Raw genomic sequence first — 19517 nt, 5'->3', positions numbered from 1 at the left:
TTAAACTTGTTGGAATTTTAATACAAACTTCGATGCCAAAGGTAGGATATCATGGGTTTTCCTGTGCTGAAGTGGTACACGCTTCTAGATTGCTTTAGCTAATGGAGTCATTTATATCTTAAATTCCCTTCGGTGCCGTTTGTTTGCCTGCAATTTTGACTGCTACAATAGGAATTGCAGCTGCAATTGGAATGTGTGGAAATTCCACTCTATCCTATCAAGGCCTGAAGTAGTATACTGGCCAGTCCTGATGAGTATTGTTTAAAATTAGGAGGATACCTGTAGGCATTACAGTCTAAAGTGTTACTCCTTGAAACAAGCAAAATAACAATGGTACCAGATTCAGTATCAGGAGATGGTGTGATGTGCTAGAAAGACAACATAGAGAGCATATTGGGAGCACATATGCAAAAATTTAATATAAATATTTAAAAAATAACAATATTATTATTATTATTATTATTTTGATAAACGGCGACTCATATTGATGGTGCATGAGTACAACCAATAAAATCGAAAAAGAAAAGTTGACGAAGAGAGAGAGGAACAAACTCATGGTTCCCTCAAAGGATTCCTTCCAAATAATATGCAACTTTCTGATAGATATGAGTAGTCCGAAAGAAGCCGTACTCTCTCGAGAGTCTGTATATGCCTTGGAACAGTGGTTGCCCATCATCATAGTTGTGCTGGCTTTAAATCTACTCGATCACCATAGCCGGATCTTCTTTAAGATAAATATTGTTCGCACCCAAATCTAGTCTCGCATAGATGAAAAATAATAATAATTATTTTTTTATTATAAATATTCTTGAAAAATGATAAATTTTTTATTAAGTTTATAGTAATTTGGAAAAATGATACCATCATTCCTATATTATGTTCTATTATAATAAAATTATTATTGTTTTTTGCATTAAAAAGTTTGGTATCACATGCTATAGTTATTGATGAGGTATTCAGGCAAAAAACCCAATAATTATTGATTAATTACATAGCTGAGACTATTTGATCGGCCAGTGCCGTTCGGGGTGAGCCGGGCCTCGCTTACCAGTCACCACCCATCACGGCAAGGATTCGGAGCCTCTCCTTTCTCCAAGTACAAACAAACCAAGTTTCGAGCGTGAGAAATAAATGGAATTCGTGAAGCTGGCCTTCGTCCGCTTCTCGCAGCTTCCTCTCCACTAGAGAGAGAGAATTCGAAGGCTATGGAGGGAGAGGAGATAGGGCTGGTGCTGGCCCGAGCAACGGAACTCCGCGCCAAGATCAGCAACTGCATCGATCGGAGCGGCGGCATTCGAGGCCGGGAAGCCGATCCTGGCGACGGTGGAACGGCGTTGACAGCGGCGGCAGTGGCGGCGGCGGCGGCGGAGGAGGAGGAAGAGAGCCTCCTGAGTATCCGCCATGCCCTCGAGTCACTGGAGCGGCAGCTCGCCGCCTTGCAGGTATTTATCTTTTTCTCCGCTGTTATTTGCTTTTTTGCTGTCTGATGTTTGTAGCGCGTTTTGGATTTAGGGTTTCTTTATGTTTTGATTTAAAAAGTAAAAATAAAAAATAAACATATATTTTCAGTGAAGCAGGTCTGCAGAGGAGTCCTAAAGATGGCAATTTTTTTTGGATCTTTAGAATGATTAGCCGTGATAGGATTTTGTTACAGATTATGAAATGGGAGTTCGTTAGTGTTGAAGGTGTCAATCGAGGCCTCAGGGGGAAAGATCTAGGTTGGGTATTATTGAGAGAGGGATTCTATTGGATTTATATGCTTGGAATAATAAGAAAACTAGAGAAGAAATGCTAAAGTAGGTATCGAAGTTTGTTCTGACTCGGTTTAGTAGAGATCATAAAGCATTGACAGAGGTGCAGAGTACTTAATGAATTGTGGCTGCTAGAAATAGTAAACAACCCAACTCCTGCCACGAGGTTTGATGCAATCAAGACTAGAAGATCACATATTCATAGCAAAGCATTGGATAAGCAAGCTATTCCAACAAACTTCTAAATGGAGCCTTTATTTCTTGGTTGTGTCATTATGCGTCTTTTGCTTCATTCTTCTGGGTCTGGGAGTAGAGATCAGCTATTCATTCAATATAATTTGACACATTCTTATCTTCCTCTTTGAAAAATTATGTATAAATTTTACGCTGTCTTTCACCATAGGAAAGTTCGATTCCTTGGCAACACTGATTTCTTCACTAACCCTTCATTATATATTAAATATTCACCATTAAGTGAATCTTCGACATTATTATCCTTAAAGTTCAACCTTTTCAATATTGTCTCATCATTTTAGATGGATTCTTTACACTAGATTGGACATTTCTTTCAAATGCAATCATTTTGGACGTCACATGAAATTTGGCTATCCAGTAGCCATAGGCCTTTATGATCTTATTTTGGCTTTAGAATTGTAGATATTAAGGTGAATCAAGGTTTAAAGGGTCCAATCCATCCTAGTCTGCTCTGGATTTTCTAGATTAATTAAGGAGAGATTAGGTCCTGGTAAAAATCAGGTTATCTGGTTGTTGTTTGTTTGTACCAGCCGATATAGATTGGATTGATGACAGGGACCAGCAGTACCAATCAGGATGAATGAAGAAAAAGAAAGAGAGGGGGGGGGGGGGGGGGGTATGATGTATGTGTATATATGTACATATGTGTGTGCATGTATATATGTCTCCATATGTCTATATATATGTATGTCTATGTGTGTATAGATGTATGTATATGCGTATATAGTTAGCTCACTGAGAGACTGGACCCATTGTGGGCCTTAGTCCCTCAACTAAAGGACCGAGAAGAGGCCCTGTACTAGTACATCATCTAAGTACAACTCACTACTAACAAGGAAAGGGAGAAAAGAGAAAGAAGGGGAGAGATGGCCTAGATTATGGACACCACAAACTCATGCCAAATTGGTGCCAATACCAGCACCATAAACCTGCTCATCGGCTCAGAAAACCTATCCCAATCTTAAATTATGACAAATAAACACTATAAACCCTCCATGCAACTATCAGAAATGACAAATGATAGAAAAAAGAAAATGAGAAATAAAAAAGGCTTCCCAGTGGATTACCAGGATACCATCCTAGTAGCATTGCACCCCAATCCCTAATTGATACCCTGTCCAGAACCATATTTAAAACCTTGATGTATAATATTATCAATGTTGTTCTGGATATTTGCATAAAAGTCTCCATTTTTTCATGCTTCAATTTCTTTGCATGGAATCGATGGAGCTCTTTCATAAATTTGTCTGTACAAGTGTATTATTAAATTAATTACTTGAACACCAAAATCATCAATATGCTCCCTCCAGTCGGCTTCTTCTTGCTTTTACATATGAAGATAATGCTATAGCTGGTTTGCTTTTATTTGTGGCCCATTTTTATAGCCCCGTGATACCCTGCTTTGCTAAAGTTATTAAAGCAAGCTACTTCTTGCTTTTATGTATGAGGCTCTTGTTTGTCCTTAAGTTTGCATCGGAAGATGTAGCCATTTGGTGTGGTCATGATGGAGCTAAAATCAGGTTTGATACTAAAATTATATCCATATAATCTTTTACGAATTAAGATGCTAATTTCTTAAAGCTATTGAAAGTTGGGATAGTGTATATTATATTGGTACTTACTATCGACCATTCAAGGGAATAACAACCTTTCCTGTTTGTGAAAGAAGACAATTTTGACTATATGGTGCTAAAGTCAAACTCAAAAGGATTGTCACTAATAAATAAAGCAGAAACCCCTCGTTGCAAGAGATGAAAGCATTCTAAAACTTTAGCCCCCCGCCAAGTGCAAAATATCTTCCTTCTTTTGGTACAAACAAAATATCTTCATGTAGTATCAATTAATTGCAACAATTAAAACATCCAAAATTTCAAAAAGCTACTACCAGTAAAAAAGAAGGAACTAAATGTAGGTTAAATGTTCCAAATATTCTACAAGAGTGATAGTACTAGTAAAAAGCCAAGAGCAAAGGGGAATTACGCATTGATTAACATTCTGGACAAGCTTTTAGTTGTGTAGATAAGACACTGACAGGTCTAATCCACAAAATCATGATACGAACGATTGATAATAATAGCAAAAGCCATTAATGGCAACTTGAACAACCATGAACATATATAAAAAAGATGCTCTATTTCCAAGCTTGGTGATGAGTAGCTTCTACGGTTCATGAAAAAGCTATCATTATTTATAGAAGGAGCAACAAAAAAAACTGAAAAGAGCATACAGAGGAGCTACATGCCATGAATTAACTAAAACACAAAATATATAAAAATACACCAAGCCTACAATATTTTTCTCTATTTTTTGAAAATCATAAATAGATGCATGAGATATTTTTCGAAGATGAAACTGGATGTTATAGAAGAAGCAACAAAAAAAACTGAAAAGAGCATACAGAGGAGCTACATGCCATGAATTAACTAAAACACAAAATATATAAAAATACACCAACCCTACAATATTTTTCTCTATTTTTGGAAAATCTTAAATAGATGCATGAGATATTTTTCGAAGATGAAACTGGATTTTATATCAATATAAATGTCAAATCAATCTCAAATAAAATACTAAGTATGGGAATTATAGTACTTAGCTTACCTTTCAAGATTAAATAAATTAAATTTAAAATATAAACATGGCAATTTACCAAAAGGAGTTATAATCATCGTTACTAAAATCTTGTGATCCATGATCTGGATCTTATGATCCAGATGAAAGTAGCATTTTATGTTCAGGTTCACGTCTTGGGATCAGGATCTGTTAGGATCGTAAGCATCTCCCTCCTTTCCTTTATTTCTTTCCTTTTTCATCTTCTTCCCTTTCTTTCTTTGTTTCTTTCATTTTCTTCTTCATTCCCTTCCTTCCTTTTTTTTTCTTTTTCCTATTCTTTCCTGTTAAATATCCATAACCTTAAAATAATTCTCAAAAACAAAAAAAAAAACAAAAAATGCTGTATCAGTGCATTTGCGTACTGAGAGTTAGTATAGTACTGTACCATGCTGATTAGGTACCAATATGGTGCCTGATGTTGAAACTGCAGACCTTGATAGTGGTTGCTACTGCTGTTTTACAAACTGATCCAGTCTTCTGCTTCCCAGTGCTTCTTATCTTTGCCTCGTGGAGATGTGAATATGTTTATTTGGTTACTCCTTTTCTTTCTTGCTCCAATTTAAATCTTCTTAATAATTGTTTCTACAAGGCCAATTAGATATCGTGGTTTATCAGTTTTAAAGTGTTTCATCATGCTTATCAGTATTTCTAACTCGCTTTCTTCAAGGATGTAGTTTTCTGGGTGCTGCACTAGAATCTGCTTCGTCTCTCACTTTCTTCAATTATGAATTTTTTGATATTGTGTTTCTAACATTGTTTTAACTCTAAATTTTTTTCTTGCTTAGGATTGTATCCTTGTTACAATGAACTTTAAACTACTAACTTCATCTCATAAATGAGGAAAAGTTTTCGGCAATTGATCAAGCTTATTCCAAGTTATGCCCTTAGAAGAAAATAGTGTAACTTTTTTTTATCCATGTGCTTGGAACTAATCTTGCTTATCAAACCTCAATGAACTAAATGACTAAGGTTGTGCTTATCCGTGAATAAACATATAACATTCTATGACTCTTCTGTGGATATTTGGGCAATTGGAGGAATGAATTGAACTTCTTATACCGGGCAACATAAAGTTCTAATTTCATGCTTTTTGAAAAACCTGAATATAATATGCACCTATTTAATTGCAGAAGTTGTTCATTTTGATCGCACATGACATGTCATACAAATTATGGTTCTGACTTTGAACTAAGATCAAATGTATTACCTACTACCTCTATTGTTTACAGTTATATTTAAATATTCAAGAGTTGCACAAGAATTTTGGAAGTGAAATGACATATTTGACAGCTTTTTTACCCATTCAAAAAATAACCTTTACCATATGACAAACTGTAAGTGGTCCTTTGTCTAGATATATCTATTTATCCTTGCTCTCAAGTTTAATTATCCAGCCCTACCCTTCAGTTATAATGACCTACAATTATGTGAAGTCGGGATCCCTTTCATAGGAGAATGATCAACTGGCCATGTTATATTTATGAGATAATCAATTATATGTCTTTTTTGAAGGTGTTGAAATTTATCTGCTATATTATCCACCCTAATGTAGAAGTGTCTCACTGATGTTAATTTCTTAATATATGTTTTGTTTGCATAAGAAGCCTCACTTGAGTGAGCATCATTAATTGATGTATATAGCAACATTTATGCTTATGTCAACGTTTATGCTTATGTTAATCTTTCATGGAGCACCCGTTTGGCTTTTAGGGATTCTTGAATAGTTTCTTAGATCATGACTGCATGATTATGCCATTTGCTATTTGTAAGTACAACATGTTTCTAAAGTGCAGACCTTGGTGTAATGATAGGGCAGTAAGGTTGCTTGATTGTGACCTGGGTATCACAAGTTTAAAACACGGAAACAACCTTTCCACATGTGGGTATAAGGCTGCATTCATCTGACTCTCCCCACACCCTGCAGTAGCAGGAGCCTCGTGCTCCGGGATGCCTTCTTTTTTTTGTTGTTGTTGTTTTTCTAAACTACAACTTGTTTCTCATGTTTATGTTTGGTGGATTTGCAGTATGTTGTACCCTTTCTGAATGCCTATTAAAGTAGCATATAATGCATGTCCTGGTTTATTATCATGCTTATAAGCTGTCGTTTCATCCATTTCCAGTTTCCACACTGAGAGTCTCCGGAACTTGGGAAAATTTTCTTGAATCTAGTGCAAGCTTCTTCTAACATGAACCTTCCCTGAAACTTTCAGATCAAATTTGTTTGGTGATGGTCTCTAATGAATTAAAATAAAGTATATATCCCTAGAAACTGGTAAATAAAATAACACTCCCTTTTCATCTACTTAGGAAGTTTTGTCTTCTTTCTGCTGTGCGCAGGCTCTGCAACAACAACAAAGATATGAGAGAGAAGAGATTCTAGCCCAGATTGATTGCAGCCGAATGGTATTACTTAGCAAACTTAAGGAGTACAAAGGGGAGGACTTAGAAGTGATTCATGAAGCCACAGCCTTTGCTGGTGAAACTGTTGATCGCGATGACGGACTTGTCCTCCCTCCGTACCCAAGTCACCTACCTGACTTGTTTGTTCTGGATGATCTCTATCCTTCTTCACACTTCACTAGTAAGTACAAGCTTTCTCAAAATGGGTTGACAGCAGACCGCATCCATGATACCAAGGAGAGCATGGTTGAATCAGAAAAGAATCAGAGATCTCACCAGGGGAACAGAAACCCACCAAGAGGAATAAGATTTGTTTTTGGATTGGTAGCCAAGTCTGTGATGACATTTGTTAGTGTCATGTCTATCCTAAGCTTGGCTGGTTACAAGCCAATGCACATAAAAGAAGCCATTCAGTTCAAGGCCCTGGAGTTGTTCGGTAAGCCAGCAGGAGAGGAAAGACTGGGTTCTATTCAGTGCCCACCTGGGAAAATCCTGGTGATCGAAGATGGGAAGCCCCGTTGTCTTGTTAAAGAGCGAGTTGAAATTCCGTTTGAGTCAGATGTTTCAGCTCCAAAAATAAGTTATGGATTTGGATGAGAAGTTCTTGGATAAGTTCAGTTTGCTTAGCTATGCTTCTTTAGTAGATAGATTTTGTTTGATCCTTTCCGCAAGCAGAACTTTTTCACCTTTCGCATATGATTTGGCCTTACGGCCTGTGTCTCAAAGTAAAGATGCAAACTTGTATAGAATGGACTCATTACGCAGAGTAGTGCGTCTGGAACAAAGTAGATGTACAGGCATTGCTTATTTCCTTGCATGTTGCTCTCCTTTGGATGTGCCTGTAAACTTAGATCTTAGAACTGGACTCGTCTCTTGAAATTTTTATCGGTGTGAAGAACTTAATAATATTTTTTGTATACACAAAACCGTATGATGTTCGCATATGTGCTCCATGAAAGCAAACATTTCAAAGTTGGTCTAAAACTCTAAATGGGAAGTGCCAGTCATTCGGCTCTGTCCTAGTAGGTATTGAATTCATCACTAAAAGAACCCGGCTTTCTCAATAGAATCAGGCCATGAGTTCCTAATTGATAAAAATGATTTAAACTGTAGAATAAAAATACTGAGGAATTAATAATTTTATTTACATTTATTTATTATATTATAACTTATTATGTTCCAACAAATTCATTCCGTTCTGTCTCCTTCCACGAGTCACTTTCCCTTCCTTGATGACTCAACTTTGGAAGGCACAAAGCAATTACAGTGAGTCAAGACTTAAAATTACAAAATATTCTTTTCACCCTTTTGAGAGTAAGATTAAAAGATATAAGAAATACAGTTTAGGAGGATCTTACAATTACAATTTATAAGTTATGGAGGTACAATTTGTTATTAAAAAAATTTATATAGTTTTGTGTTTTCACGTTGTAGTTTGTTGTTGGCATCCACATTTCATATGCCCGTATACTGTTAATTATTGATAAATGTTTTATGATATCTGTATCATTGATGTGGGTGGTATAACATGTCCAGTTTACAGTGCTATGAAAGCATAATTCCTTAGGGGAGTTTTATGATATCTGACCCTTAAATCACAATGTCAAATGCAGAGAAATTATAAATAAAATATTTTTAGCTTAACAATGAGACTATAAAACCCATAGTTCTGTCTTTAGGTAATTGTCGGCTGAAGCAATTAGGACAATGGACAAAATATTTTCTTTAAAGAAAATGCAAATGGGCCAGCCCACAGGCCTTTGTTAACCTTGGGATATTTTATTCCTGGTATGACATAATATGTTCACCCATTCGCACCCCTTAGGAAGCACCAAATGTGAAGAAACGACGGCTTATTTCCATTCAGGTATAGAAATATGAAATGAACTTGAAGATTTATTCACCAATTTCCCAATTGACCAGTGATTTGCATAATGCGGTTCGACCATAAAATTTGGTGCATAGTCTTATCGTAAAGATATGTGACAAATATTTAACAACACTTGGTGTATGTAAAAATAATTATAAGAACAATTTTCTCTAGATGAAGAGCGCTGCTACTGAGTGCATCATTCCTTCCATATATTCGCTTGTTTGAGCTTAGAGCTTCCTTGTTTATTGAGTGTAAGCTGGTAATGGTTTGCTAATGGCCATACGGGTTGTAAAGTTTGCACTATTAGGCACAATAGAGGGTGTGGTTCCAGAAATGTGGTGCCCAGAAATGAAAGTTGCCTGGGGGCAAGCTTATGATCATCTGGCTGCATCTATCAAAGCAGAGATGAAGCCTCTTCCTCCTAGGGTTGAACATATATACTGGCTTCTATATGTATATTTTCATGCAATGTCTTACTGTACATTGTTTTTAGATCATGGTACTCTCGTTTTGAATTGCCAAAAATTGCTCGTCATCATGTTTTATATGTTTATTATAGTGTCTTTCTACGAGAAAATGTGTGAATTTATCATAAAAAATTAAATATGGATGCTAGAACACCCACGGCGCAGAACTGAAAGCACTCTGAACTCCTTTATTCATCCACATGCATAGATTTCAAAGCACATGTATGGCCCATAGTTAAGGATCGCCCATAACACTGATCTCAAAGCACTCCAAACTTCTTCATTTATCTACCTGCATAGATCTTAAAACATCCATAGTATATAGTTCATAGTTAAAAATCACCCACCGCACAGATTTTAAAGTACTCCGAACTCCATCCTCTTACATAGATCTCAAATCACACTTAATATATGACTTAGCGAAGGATCACCCACTGCACAAATGTCAAAGCAGTCCAAATCTCTTCATTCATCCATGTGCACAGCTCTTAAAGCACTCTTAATATATTGTCCATAGTAAAGGATCATCCACCACATAGATCTCTGGGCACCCCGAACTGCTTCACTCATCTACATGGTCAAAAGACGTTTGTAGATGTCTGAAGATGGTGAGTAAACTAATGGCGTTGGCTGGTTGGGGAGCTAGAGAACCACTTTGGAATGATTTGGAAACTTAAAGAGTTAGTTTGAAACTTTTAAAATTGAGGGGGTGTATTTGGGATACCTCCAAAGTAGGGAGAGTGTCTCTATAATTTTGTGTGTTAAGATCCCCAAAGCTGGGACCTACGCCAAATAACTCCATAAGCCTCCATACTGTTGCACTTTGTCTCGTGAGTCATCAATTTTGCAAGTTCCAGTATTTTGAAATTTTTTTAATATCTTAATAAAATTGAAACCCATAATCTCCTGCAAGCAAAGTACCAACATAACTAGGTCCTCCTTAAGTTTGACCCAATCTAAGTAGAGAACTGAATTCAGGTCTAGCAAAGTTAGAAGTGAAGCTCACAATGTGATGTGTCAAAGTTCAGCTCCTAGCAATTGGAACAGCTAGACATTCTGATCTTTGCTCCAACATATGAATATAATTCCGGCAAATAATAGTTTTACCTTTGCTTGTTTGTTCCTTTGCATGTGCTAGCATTCCCCTTCACATATTGCTAAAAAAAGAACCATCCAATAATTAGAATATTTAATAAAAATACCATCATATTCATAGTATCATTGCATAAGTTCATAACCACCATACAGAGTTCCAACTTATTTGGTCTTATAAAAGCAGTATTTGGGTGAAACAACCATTAAGTACATGCCAACAGACGAAAGGTAGTTCCTAATGATACATGAAGAGCTATCACAAAGTTAGAGCACTAATATCTTCCTCCAAGATCCTCAAGTTGGTTGCATAAAATCCATCTGCACAAGAAAAGAAAGAAGGACAGCAACATCAAGTCAAAAAAATGATCACTATTGTGAGCACATGTGAAGTACTCCAGAAAATCAAGTGAAAAATATGCATGATACCATGAACATATATAATTTTCCAAAAATTCACCTACTACATGTAGACAGTTTGCTGCATGTCCTTGAATTAGTTGACAGTAAACAATAAGATGCGGACTTAGGATATCAGGGGTGGAAGAGAAGCATGATTATAAATCTCGGTAGCAGTTCCCTTCAACCAGATCTTCAAATCCTTCGTACTCAGCATCCAGTCTCGAAATTAGGGGTGCAAACAAGCTAAGCCGAACCAAGTAAAAGGCTGCTTGGGCTTAGTTCCGCGTGGACTACGGATACTAAAACAACATATGATGTAGAAGCAAAACACCGTCTCACAAATCTAACAACAAATAAGACTAGTTTAGCCAAACAAGATTTGGATAGGAATTCTAAAATGTATGATGATATAGAAAAAAATTCCATTTTTTTCGACAAAAAGAAGCATGATATTTAGAAAACAAAATGTTACCTCATTGCGAAGAGAGAACCTTGTGTGCTCTACTCATGATCTTCAACATAATCATTTAAGTTGGTGCTGAACCCCGAGGGACTCTTGGAGATGTATCTGGATCTATAACTACTCTTGGCATATACGTAGGGGATATGTTCAATCTTGGGCCAATCTAAGCCATCATTGAGGCATCTGCGGAGTAGTTGTTCATCGGCCTCGATCTCAAGCTTGTTGAGTGTAGGGAAGTCAGTTAACCACTCTGGCAGGGCCCGCATGTCATGATCTTTCAACTTCAATGTTTTCAAGCTAGGAAGGTCTGAAACAACCTCTAGATTAGGGCTGTCAGCTATTTTCAGTTCTTGGATGGAGGAAAAGCCCCTGATTGCTTTTAGACTATCGCAGGATACTATCTGCAGCTTTGTTAGGGTAGTGGCATGGTGAACAAGACCAGAAGGAAGAGACCTCAACTTTGGACAATCATGAAGTGCCAATTTTTTTAACTTTGGTACGGCTGTCAATCTGTCATCATCCTTCACCTCCCATTCCCATTCCTCCCAGTCGGGCATCTCTGCAAATATCAATTTTGTTAACTTTGGAAAAATTTGCATCCTGCCACCTTGATCACTGCTACAATCAGGTTCCTGACCCAGAAATTCAGTCCCAATCTTTTTGATAGCACGTGCTCCTACTATGTAGAAGGAATTCAAGTTTGGGAGCTTCCCTAGTGATGGAAGCTTCGCCAGTTCTGATTCAACAAGCAGAAGAAACCGCAGGTTTTGCAACTTTTCGATCCCTTTAGGAAGGCTGCGTAGATTTGCGCCCCCGAGGATCAAGAACTGCAGATTTACAAGGTTTCCTATGCTCTCTGGTAGGGCACTTATGTCGGAAAATGACAGATCTAAATAACGTAGATGTATGAGATTTCCCAAGGAGTCTGGCAATTTTTTGATCAGAGAGTTTGAAAACTTTAGTACTCTCAGACGCGGTGTCTTCTTAATCAGATTGTCGAGATCATTCTCTTGGATTTCTGCTGAGTCTAGCAGCAGAGTCCTTAAAGATTTGTGCCCTTCCAATGCACCAATAAATGCTTGGCAGTTTTCTTCTGTAACATCACCCCGTAAGCGACGTGGCTTCACTGAAGATGAATTAATTGGGACTTCCCCCCCATCATTCACAACCAAATTCTCATCTCCTGCTAAAAACCGAGCAAGAGACCATAGTATATCATGCACGGTGCAATTTGAAAAATTATCTGGACCTGGTTGCAAAAAACACCTCTGAACAAGTTCCCCATAATAATCTTCACCTAACTCTTCCAATGTTAGATCTCCTTTTTCATGGATGAACCCTTCAGAGATCCAATAATAAATTAGAGCTACACGATTGAATATATAATCCTCAGGGAACAACGAGCAATATAAAAAGCACTGCTTAAGATGAGATGGCAAGTCTTCATAACTTAACCATAGCGCTGGTTGAACCTCTTGGGAAAAGTGGGTCGAAGAAGACCAAGGATTGCTTGAAAGGGTTCTAAGAACTCTCTCCCACTCCGTCTTGGTCCCGCTCTTCGTTGATAATACTCCTCCAATGGTCTTAATAGCAAGAGGAAGACCACCACATTTCTCAACAATCTCCTTTCCGATATCCTCTAAATCTTCGATCTCTCCCTCCTCCCCGCTCAAAACCACCTTCTTGCATAGCAGCACCCAACCATCTTCAGCAGTCAAGAGCTCCACTTGATGATGAGGTCGTACAGCCTTCATTCCCGATGCAACCCCATGGCTTCTTGTGGTCACAAGGACCCTACTTCCAGTTGCCGCACTCTGCAAGGGGTTTCGGAGTAAATCATTCCATACTTTTGGGTCCCACACGTCATCCAAGACGAGCAGGAATTTCTCATTTGCGACGGCGTTTCGAACCTTGGGCTCGAGCTGTGCTCTGCTAGAAGCGCCTCCTGGATTGCCCTTCGCCTGAGTGATGATCTCTTTCAGTAGACTGGTCTCTTCAAAATCTTTGGACACACAGACCCAGAGCGTCATCAAGAACTTGGTTGTTATCCTTTCATCGTTAAAAATCTTCCGAGCAAGAGTGGTCTTGCCAATTCCCCCAGTTCCTACGATGGCATGTACAAGAATATTTTCCCGACTATCCTCGTTTATCAACAACTCCACGAGTTTGTCGGTATCCTTCTGGATATTGGACCCTACGATATCAAGCTCAGCTACGGGAGATGTCTGCCTGCCAAATAGAGAAGTGGATCGGTGGTCACCGCGGTCGGCGGAAAAGGGCTGGAGATTAAATCTAGAACTGTCTTGCAAGATGTCGTCCAGCCTTTGATTCTCCTGCCAATCTGATGAGCAAACACCGTCTTGCCAAAGCAAGGGCAATAGAAGAGGCAAGAGCAAGGTTGACTTCTAGAGGAGACTGCAGCTTTAGATTTCTCGGTCTCGATCTGGCATTCGTCGAGGATGTCATCAGCGTCATACATGACGTCCTTCAGGTTCTTGAGCCAGTCGTCTATGGCTTTGTTCTGAATCCTTCGATTTTCAGCATCGACGAGGACGGCGTTTATGGTTCCGAGTCTTTGTTGGAGCCGTTTGATCTCTCCCTTCACACCCCAGAGCATGGCCACCTCATCATTCACCAAAGCGACTAGGACATCAAGGAGCTTTGAGATGAAGGGATCAGACATCTCCTTCTTGCACGATGATCTCTAGCAACCAAAATCTGGAAGAGAGGAAACAGAACAGAGAACACCTGGGATGTCGGTAACCAATTAACAAAGATGAAAAGTAAGCAAAGTGTGGATTAACCACACTGGCAGCTGGATCTAGTTATCTTCCATTAACTTGGGTGTCCTCTCCGGAGCTTAATATATTCAGAATTTTTTTATTGGGATTCTTTGTTCGTCAGACAGCCTTCATTAAAGTATGAATTGTTTTACATCTACTTATTGCTCCTTGTTCTGTTAAAGAATTTATTATACATCGACTTAGTTTAAATCAATTAAATTGAGTGAGGGAATTACCTTACTTCCTCCCCATTCCATCAAAATACTTATTGCTACTTCTTGGTGGAATCTATTAACCCCTTTCTTGGCTTTGAGCTCGCTTAATTGGAATATTATGTAATAAATCTAACCTTCAAGAGGAGCAAATCCCAGTATGCCAAAATAAATTTGCCTTGGTCAAGGTCCTTCCTTTTTAGTTTATAAATCTAACCCGCCATATGTGAGCCGCCATTGTACCAAAAAAATAATAAAATAAAATAAAAAAAATATAAATCTCTCTTGGCTTTTTGTTCAAAAATCAACACTTCAAAATTCTTTTATGCCAAATGGTTTGAGCTATATCTTTCACGCGAAAGAATGATTCATCTTTTGTTGCAACATCAACCATTGAATTGCACAATGGCCATTTTGAGATCTGTGCAGATGGATGAATAAAAAGGCTGGGATCCTTTGAGATTTGTGCAAGATGTAATCCAATGGTTGATATCGTGAAAAAAGATTAATCATTCTTTCGCAGGAAAGATACAACCCAAACCCATGTGACAATACCCTAAGCCTAAAATCATCTAAGATTATCAATAGCTATTTAATAAAACTAAGGCACAAAGTAGTCTCCATGTCAATCACTTTCAACCTCAGTCTTTATCGATCCAAGGATGGCGCATCAATTCAAACGTTTTTTTAGCAATACTGGTGATTTGTACCATAGATTGAGCTAGTAATTGCTAGAATGAGTGGATTGTTTTTTGAGAAACTATAACTAGTAATTGATTAGGTTATTAATGTGCAAAATTGATTAAATCGATTGGTAGAATGAGGTTGATTGATTAATAGACATATCCAATTTTACTTTAGTAAAGGGATTTAAAATTTATTATGGGATGGGAATATTGCAAAGAAATAATTACATGAGAGAGTAATAGCTCAAAAACAATAAATGATTGAATTTACAACTATATTAAATTAGTGAGATTTGAAGAACAAATGGTTTTCTTCAAACACTTGAAGTTACATTTTCAAAGTTCTTTCAAATGCACGAGGTTTATGTCATTTTCTTTGAATAGTACATAGTGTGCCTATAAAGCAGAGCTTGTGGGGGACATTTTTATTGTATCCTAAACTTAATCCGTATACATATATGTAGAAGACAAACTGTTTGTAATGCATGCAAATTCAAGCTCATTACGTTCATTTGCACTTTCAGGTCTCATAAAACTAAAATGGTGAAAAATGGAGGTCCTTCTAATTGTTCTTAAACAATGTGTGTAACAGAGAAAATGCAAGAAAGAAATTAACTAGGAATTGTGATATGAAACCGCTCAAGGTGGAGAAGAAAGAAATGTTCTTTATGTTGAAAGACAAAGTTCTGCTTCATCGAGTATCCGGCCTAATTCAACCCAAATAGAGTGGGTTATTTTACACATATTTAGAGTCGATAGCGGGGAAGCGTCTTCATTCTAAAACCTGTAGCAAATTCAGGGCAAGTATGGATAATTGCAATACCTACCTCAAACCAGAATTGATTATATATAAGCCTTGATGATTATGATGATAATGGAGAAAGAAGTTTGTAATCAATCACGAGAAAAATTAAACATGTGAGAGGCTACAAGATAATGCTTAGTTATTCTTCTATTTAGTTGATTGCTTTTCTTAGTTTGAGGAAAATTTGACTTACTAAGGAACAATATTTCTATTATTATTGAAAAGTTAGTTCGTTAGGTTCTATGTCTTGGACACTTATCTTGTTTAATGTTATGTAAAATACTGAGATTTACTTTTATATTCTTTTTTTATTTGTTTGCTTTATAATTAGAAAAATGATTTCTGCAACTTTACCTATCCCATGTAACTCTATCCGGCCCATCCTGAGCTACACATGTGATAGGTATGGGTATGTGGGTTTTGATTGTGGGGGCAGGTATAGATAATGGCCTATCTAACCTATACCCACCCCCTTTCCATCCATGGTAGCTTCCCATTTTTCCCCTTTCTATGTCAATTAATAAGTTCACATAGATTAAAGACATGATGAAGCTAGGGGTGGCAATTTGGGTTGAATGAGTCGAATACGAGTTAGGTCGGATGCCGGTCGGGTTAAAAATTTATCAGCCCAAACTGTTTTTTAAATAGGTCAAAAATTGAAAATTGAAGCCGACTTATTTATTAAACAGATAACCCAACCCAGCCAATATAGCCCATTTACTAAACAAATCGAATCAAGTTAAATAGGTTAAACACGTTAGATGGATTTTTAACAAATTAAATATATTTAAACAAGTTGAATAGGTTAAGCAGGTTGGCTTAAAAGGGTCAAGTCATGACCCGATCGAATTATTAAACGTATTAGAAAGGAGTTAAACAGGTTCAAGGTTCAAACCAGAACTTGACCCATTTAAGAAATAGGTCTAGGCAGGTAGACCTGATTATTATCCTAACAAATTTACATCAAACCGGAACCTATTGAAAGCAAGTTGTCTATAGGTTGGATTGATGGGTCAAGTCTAAAATTGCCATCCCTCAATGAAGCCACCTAGAGCTTGCTAAGTTGGTTGTCATTTCTCCCCTCAGCATGTACGCTTAGGAGGCATTCCATATGTGACTTTGGATGGCATTTTCACTATTATTCTCCCAAAACAAGGAGGAGGTTGGATGAACGAGCCACTTGCAAAAATACAAAATTGCAATTAAAACTAATTGGAGACCTGAAAACCAGAACTAAATATAAAGAACATACCTTAGTCAGAATTCTGCCCTTTTTTTTATGGAAATTCTTCGGAAGTCTAATTTGGCAAATTTTTTACCTCTACAGAAGCCAAGTTTAATTTCTAATAACTATGGACCACCTTAGGTCAAGATGTTTCTCATGCACTTTTTTTTTTGACGCAAAAACTTGCAAAACAAAATAAAATCAAAAATAAAGAACTTACGTAACCACGTCTACATCCAAAGACCTACTCACTTCTTAAATGGGATTAGTTTTAACAATAGATCCGATGCTAATATTAACTTGCTGGTGCAAAAAGGCGTTGGAAAATTTTCAGTTGGATGATACTTATAAACGTCGGCAAAGACCGTAACAGCTGAATTGGACGTCAATTCAAGCAATCCCACAATTGGGATAGCCTGTTTCCTCATCCCCTATCACAACCAAATGCAAGCAATCATCACCATGGAGCCCAAGACAAGCTACGACCTTCCAAACCAAATTTTCTTGCAGCCTATAAATCAAAATTCAGACTTTAACGAAGTTCTGAGCTAAAGTTATGATTTTGATGCAAGAACATCCAGAATTATAGCGACATTAAGATAAAACACATCAAATTTGATCAAAGAAAAGAAGGGACAGAAGATCACCAGAAGGCGGTGTGGCTGTAGAACTCGACGCCGATGGACATAAAGAAAAGGGAGGCGGACGAGAAGAGGACCAGTCTACCAGAAACTTAGGATGGCAGAGCTGTTCCTAAGTTTCCCCGCCGCTGCATGTTCGCCTCGTCTTCCCATGTATTAAAACGAGTAGAAATTCGATTCGATACGTGAATTTGGAGCAAGAATATTTCCGTCTAGCAGCACGATGGGAAATGTCTTTCAGGAAAGATATACTCTTTTTTTCTCATTGTTGCTTGCACGATGGGAGATTGTCTTTCAAGAAAAATATATTCGCTAGCAAGAATATTTCCGTCTACTAGCACGATGGGAAATGTCTTTCAAGAAAGATATATTCTTCTTTTCTCATTGTTGCTTGCACGATGGGAGATTGTCTTTCAAGAAAAATATATTCGCTTTTCCAAATCACAGCCATAGCTCTCCTCTCCATTATTCAGAAGCTCTGCCATTATTCAGAGACTTCCGTGTCCAATGAAATTGCATTTGTGATAATGGAGGCTTTTATACTACTCTTCTCTCCCTTTTATTCAGAAAACTGCTGTCGATGTTCTGCTGATACTCTATGAAAAATTCTGGAAAATTCGAGTTTCCTCCTTCTCATCCTTCTATTTTGGTTTTTTTATCGGCTGCATTGAAGAGGATTTCTTGCAAGTATTGCTCATCTATCTGCTTTATCTGCTATGACTCTCTCAGAATTACAATGGCTGCCTGAACTTGACCCTGGGAAAGTTCTGGGTGTGATTGTAGTTTTGACCCTTGTCTTTGGGTCCCTCTTTGTTTCTCCTTCACAGAACTCTATGTAAATTCTTTGTATTTGTACATATTTTAATTCTGAACTTGAATCTTGTTTTGTTAATAAAGTCCGGTGACTGATGGAGCTTGCCTCCTTAGTCTCCAATTCGTTCAAAAAAAAAAAAAAAGAATCCAATGGAATTTGGCTTTGCATTGTAAGCTTTGTCATAGTTCTGCATTGGATGAAACATTGTTACTAATGATTTGTACATATAGGTGTTGAGTGCTGAAACAAAATGGCTGACCATAGTTTCTGAAAATTTATGCTGGAAGTAACAGCAACTGTTTTCAAGTTGCTAGCCTTTAGTAAAAGAGTTTCTATGCTCATACAGTATTCTTTAGGGAGATGGTGGGGGGGGGGGGGGGAGGGCGCAGCAGAAAAAGGTCGCAGATTTCTGCTTTGAGCAAGAGAAAGGAAAGAAGAAGGAATAAGAGGCTTCATAAGCTGTGAGAGAGTTTGGTAGCATTATTGGAGGGCAAGGATTTTTACCGTTTTGAGATAATAAGACATGTCAGAATGAAAAATTTTACTGCAAGCATTTCCCTAGAATTTGAGTATGTGTTTCCTAAGGTGAATATATATCCCACAAATGTATCAGGATGTCCTTTAGGTACTTGATTTTAAAAACAAATCTTCCGGTAAATTTTCATTATTTTCCTCAAGAGTTAGGATTTTCGAATTTAGGGGAAGACTCCAGAGTACATAAAAATGCGGAAAAAATTAAGAGAAAAGGTTTGCAGTAAAAAATCAGTAAATGGTAAAATGACAATGACCTAGCCTGAGAGTATAATATTTCAGTTGTCTTGTTTGATTGTAACAATCCGTAAACATTACAAGTGCAAGGCTTACAAAATATTCTTTTCCCCCTTTGAGAGCAAGATTAAAAGATTCAAGAAATACAGCTCAGGAAGTTCTTACAATTACAATCTATAAGTTATGGAGATACAATTTATTATTAAAAAAATAATTATATAGTTTTGTGTTTTCACCTTGTAGTTTGTTGTCAGTATCCACATTTCA

At 37.4% G+C, this 19517-nt stretch overlaps 1 protein-coding gene and 1 pseudogene across 2 annotated transcripts; one reads left to right on the top strand and one right to left on the bottom strand.

Moving 5' to 3' along the window:
• The first annotated feature begins 1016 nt into the window (after nucleotides 1-1016).
• On the top strand, nucleotides 1017-7904 carry LOC103712305 (plastid division protein PDV2-like). Its single transcript, XM_008798790.5, has 2 exons — nucleotides 1017-1442; nucleotides 6957-7904. The coding sequence occupies exons 1-2, from the start codon at nucleotides 1206-1208 to the stop codon at nucleotides 7614-7616; spliced, it is 897 nt and encodes a 298-aa protein (XP_008797012.3). The 5' UTR covers nucleotides 1017-1205; the 3' UTR covers nucleotides 7617-7904.
• A 2728-nt stretch (nucleotides 7905-10632) lies between these two features.
• Nucleotides 10633-17800, bottom strand: LOC103712306 (putative disease resistance protein RGA3; annotated as a pseudogene). The gene is made up of 3 exons (XR_016396366.1): nucleotides 17675-17800; nucleotides 11326-14034; nucleotides 10633-10772 (listed from the first exon to the last, which is right to left on the bottom strand). The product of XR_016396366.1 is annotated as a putative disease resistance protein RGA3 (transcript).
• Between the last annotated feature and the right edge of the window lie 1717 nt (nucleotides 17801-19517).

The sequence above is a fragment of the Phoenix dactylifera genome, chromosome 9 (genome assembly GCF_051530095.1).
Source record: "Phoenix dactylifera cultivar Ajwa chromosome 9, Ajwa_hap1_PhDact_Kaust_v1.1, whole genome shotgun sequence".
NCBI lineage: Eukaryota > Viridiplantae > Streptophyta > Magnoliopsida > Arecales > Arecaceae > Phoenix > Phoenix dactylifera.
The sequence above is the reverse complement of the archived record's forward strand: the minus strand, read 5'-3'. Positions and strand labels throughout refer to the sequence as shown.